Below are 5,000 nucleotides of genomic sequence, written 5' to 3'. Positions count from 1 at the left end.
CTGCCTGAAAAACCGAACTACTGTAACTTTATGGGTGCCAACCGCCCACTGCCAACAATTAAGCAACCCCCCCCCTCCCTTCAGAGGAAGCCGCGGTCCTCGCCGTGTCTTAATACGACACCCGGCCGGATCATTTCCTGGAACCAAACGGGCCTTGTTGGCGGCGGAGGCCACCAGACATATGCTCTCCAAATGAGACGGATTAATAATTGCGCAGAACCTACGTCATAGGCGGGATGGAGCCAGATTCCTGCTAATCACCACATCACCCCACATGAATCAACACAGTCGACAGAGTGACGTCACGAACGGGAGCGTCGTTTAGGGTCCTAGGGGGGGGGGGGGGGGGGGGGGGTAGCAGTTTCCACCCACCTAGCGTTCGCATTTAACCTCAAGTGCAGGTCTTTTGTGCATATTTTCTACATCCAAATGTTGTGTTTTCTTTTGCAGATCAGCACTGAGGGCATCTGATCAGTCCACGGCAAGCCATCTATCTCCATGTGTGACACCTGGTATAGACACTGGTGTCCCTGTTTAAACTTTTCCACAAATAATCTTTTTTTAATACTAATTATAGTCTTATAAACAGTTTTCCGAAAAATGTATGTTGTTATATCAGTGGTGCTCAAACATTTTCATGTCAAGGACCCCCAAAATGATATGTATTTGGCCGCTGACCCCCATCTCAAAACCTTTTGTTCCAGGGACCGCCATGCAAGGTTTTAATTTAAACATAAGGGAGTTCCAACCGCGCCTCAAGCCTATGGCATCTCAGAGGCAGGACAGGTAGCAAGATGATGTGACCGAAACATTGTCATTTTTACTCACCCTGTGAATAAAATAAGGGCTTAAACTGTCTGAGTTACTCCAGTGCCTTCCTTCCTCTTTCATTTGATTTAAACATGTTTGCTTTAAAATATATATTCAAAGATCTGTGCTAATTTAACAATATCTGATCTATACAAGCTCATAGTGTAGCATGAAGTGACACACTATGAGCTTGTGTATCTGTTATTTTTTAATAGCAAAAGCATAAAATAATGGTTAAAGTGGTTAGAATGTAGATACAATGACAAAATAGCTTTCCTGGAATTAATAGGTTAATAGTGAAACATAGCAGGTCCATCCGCTCACAACACTGTCACTTCACAATGCGCTGTGAGCTTGTAGATCAGCTATGTTTTGTTTTCTATTTTTGAAACATGGCTTACTGTAAGTGGTCGTGCACCCCCCTCTGAAATGATGCCTCTGATCACATTCTAAAGTCATCCGTCACGCTGATGACCTGTTTATATCCGACGTCCAAGTCTCAATGAGAAACAGACTGAGAAACAATCAGCTCTTTGTAAATACACTGGGTATTTATTGGCTTGCAGTGATCCAAGCGTAATTGTTTTACGCTTGGCTCACTGATCACCACCCAAAATAAAAGCAAAAGAGCAGAGAGCTGTTTTAATCTCTAGCTGATTGACTCAGCTCTTGAAAGAACAAACAACAGTATAACACTGAGCCATGTGGCCATGTGTCCTTGAGCAAGACAATGAACCTCCACCACCAGCCCACTCACTGGAAGCCTCTCCATGCTAAACGGTTGTTGCATCATTGAATAAGATGTAAACACTGTTTACCTGAAGGCAGCCAGGTACTCTGCGTCTCCCATGGGAGGGTCCAGGCCTCCGGTCCACGCTATGTTCACATTGAAGCCAACCCCAGAGCCCGAGCCAACCTGAAACACAAACATGTTCACACACACATCTTAAGCTGGAGCAGAATGAGCATCATGATAGGAACCTGACACACATTATCCTGTAGGCTACTACACAATACACCTATGCATCCTACAGTCACAAGCCACACTATAAAATAACATGGCTAATTACTTAATTCTTATGGAGAAGACTAAGTCTGACACTTTAAGGTGGTCTGGTTTACCTTTGTCTCTAATTGGAAGAGTGAATACAGTTAAGATGATACTAGTGTTACCAAAATATATTTATCTATTTCAATGCATCCCATTCTCTATAACTAAAAGGTTTTTTAAAGATCTTAAAGGTTTTATGACATTCATTTTAATTTATTTTTCTTTTTCTTTTTTCTTTTAGGTTTTTTGACCTCAATTACACCCAAAAAACCTGAACTTTGAACATTCAGTGGATTTTCTGTGGTCTGAAGTTTTCTTTGGGGTTTTTTGGGCCTTTTGAGCTACAATGAAAACAGGCAACACAGTGAAACAGTGACATCTGCTGGCAAATCCCATTGACATAATTTATATGGGATTTGCAGTAAGTGATGTCACTTACTGCCGGCAAATCAGAGCACCTGTTTGAGCCAGAAAACCCCAGATCACAGAAAATCTACTGAATGTTAAAAGTTCATGTTTTTTGGGTGCAATTGAGATTAGAAAACCTAAAAAAAACAAGAACAATTCCAAAACCATTTTTTTAACAAAATGATTTCCTCCTTTTTATGGCAGAGCAAAACGCAGCGGGTCAAATTAAGTACGCTCCAAGCCCCTTACAATAAGGGTGGCCTTAATATCCCTAATTTTAGATGTTACTATTTGGCCTCGCAATTCCGTCCTTTATGGATATGGTTGCACCCTGAGATTGGTGAGGTTAGGTGGCTACGTATAGAACAACTAGACCTGGGAAAAAAATCGTACCTTTTTTGGGAACGAAGAAGAACCTCTCTTTGCTTACTAAAAATCCTATTATCTTGAGCGCTTTTGAAGCATGGCAGGAATCTCATAGATTATTGGGGATAGATACATCTCTAATGAGAAAGACCCCATTATGGGAAAACCCTAATATTCCTTATCCCATAGCTGATGGAGTATTGCAGAGATGGGTTAATAATGGAATCAGGACTGTGGGTGATTTATACAGCAACAATGTAGTATCAAACTTTCAACAATTATCAGCCAAGTTTAATTTACGTAACCATGACCTCTTTAAATATCTTCAAATTAGACATTGGATTCAAGCAAAATCGATAGATTTCCCGAATATTCCGGAAAAATCCCCCCTGGAGGATCACATGTTTTGCACTCTTATCACCTCAACTAAAGGATTAACTTCCTCCATATATGGTATTCTAAACAATAATTTACCAATTTACAATACATTGAACATTAAACATAAATGGGAGACAGACTTGGGATGCACCTATGATGATGTAGATTGGCCTGATTGGGAGATAATTTTAGAGAGAGCTCAGAGGGTTCTGGTTTCCACCAAACATAGACAGATGCAATTTAACATTTTTCACAGAACTTACTTTACTCCGCTCAGGTTACACAAGATTGATAGAAGCATTTCCCCTATGTGCCAAAGATGTAAGATAACAGAAGGCTGCCTATTACATATGTTATGGAACTGCCCACTTTTAATTGATTATTGGAAGTTCATCTTGTCTACTGTCTCTGATATCATAGAGGTTGAAATACCACATGATCCAAGAATTTGGTTACTGGGTGACGTTACATTGATCAACACAAATTTCAACAAAGCATACTTTGTGTTACTCGCCAGTACAGCTGCGAAGAAAATCATCTTGGTTAATTGGAAATCTGAAAAATCACCTTCACAGAGACACTGGCTGAATGAGCTTTCATCATACTGTACCCCTGAAAAGATACTGTACAATGTAAGAAGAAGGCCTGCTACTTTTGAAAAGATATGGGGCAGGTTCTTTGAGGTTCTGCCTTCAATATCTCCTCTGGGTTGATTTAGTTTTAGTTTATATTGTTATTTTCATGTATTTATCCGAGTTGTTGCTGTCAAGAGGTGTTGTGTACAATACAGAGTAATGAGAGCTGTGTAGTTTTCCTTTCTGGGGTTGGGGTGGGGGGTGGTTGTTTTGACTGTTTTTTGTCTTTTCTTTTTTGAGTTTGTCTTGTCTTGTTTAAAAAAAAAAGAAAAACAAATCATGATTCTGTAATTCATTGTTGTAAATATCTGCATTATTAATAAATAAATCTTAAAAAAAATAAAATAACATGGCTGTCCTCAACTAAAGAAATACTACCTAACTTTAATTTAACCATTAAATGTATAAAATTGTGTTTTCTCCACACGATCATGTAGAGAGCAGCCTTTTCAGGCTGGTGAGGTTGTTCATATTAATTTCACATTGGCTACTGAAAGTTATAGACTAGCACAATTAACGGCATATATCTAAAGTTTACAAGCGATGTGTATGGGAAAAAGAACATAAAATATGACTAATCAACTAATAAAATAGTAGTCGGCAAGACCAAGGCGAGCCGTAATTAAATACGTATGAGGGGTCAGCCAGAGTAAGAAAGAGTTACAGCACTTATTATTTTGCATACAGCTTTTGCATACAGCTTTTGCATACAGCTACAACATTTTACACACAATCTACAGTATGTTTAACCACAGCCCTAATGTATACAAAGACAGCTAAAACACATTGTCATCAACTACTTCTGAACTTGACATATTTTACTATGGATGTTTGTATGAAAGTTAATGCTATACAGTATACCGGTACAATAATTAGGCTGTCTGTCTGTATGTACTGTATGTCTGCAGATTTGTCCACAAGGGGGTGCTCATAATACACTAGTGACTAGTCAGCCTGGTTTGTGTTGTGGATTTATCAAAGGAAGATTGCTTAATCAGAGTATTACTTTTGTCCCTGTGCGCGCGGGTGTGTGCGTGCATGGGTGTGTGTGTGTGTGTGTGTGTGTGTGTGTGTGTGTGTGTGTGTGTGTGTGTGTGTGTGTGTGTGTGAGTGCATTCTGACAGAAAAGGAGCTTTTTAAACAGGCCATCCCGAATCCCCGATTCCCGAGTCATGATATGACGTAGCATCTAGGTTACTACGGCAACGGTCATCTACATGTTACTGTGGTTGCTATAGTGATGTCACACACCTCGGCAGGGGACCCGCTGCCAGGGAAGAAGTTCCCGTCGTCATAGCGATGCAGTGAGATGTAGAGAACACTGGGATCACCATAGAACACTTCCTGGGTGC

At 40.1% G+C, this 5,000-nt stretch overlaps 1 protein-coding gene across 2 annotated transcripts in view; it reads right to left on the bottom strand.

The window, feature by feature from the left end:
* hdac7a (histone deacetylase 7a) overlaps nucleotides 1–5,000 on the bottom strand; it is an 83,827-nt gene that overhangs the window by 11,388 nt on the left and 67,439 nt on the right. For both annotated transcript variants that reach the window (XM_083770359.1, XM_083770360.1), the window contains 2 exons: nucleotides 4,900–5,000; nucleotides 1,629–1,726 (listed from right to left, as the gene is read on the bottom strand). The exon at nucleotides 4,900–5,000 is cut by the window's right edge and continues 19 nt beyond it. In XM_083770359.1, coding sequence (XP_083626485.1) covers nucleotides 1,629–1,726; nucleotides 4,900–5,000 — 199 coding nt within the window. The remainder of the gene's footprint in view (nucleotides 1–1,628; nucleotides 1,727–4,899) is intronic.

This window comes from Protomyctophum parallelum, assembly GCF_964188405.1.
Source record: "Protomyctophum parallelum genome assembly, chromosome: 7".
Classification (NCBI taxonomy): Eukaryota; Metazoa; Chordata; class Actinopteri; order Myctophiformes; family Myctophidae; genus Protomyctophum; species Protomyctophum parallelum.
The sequence above is the reverse complement of the archived record's forward strand: the minus strand, read 5'-3'. Positions and strand labels throughout refer to the sequence as shown.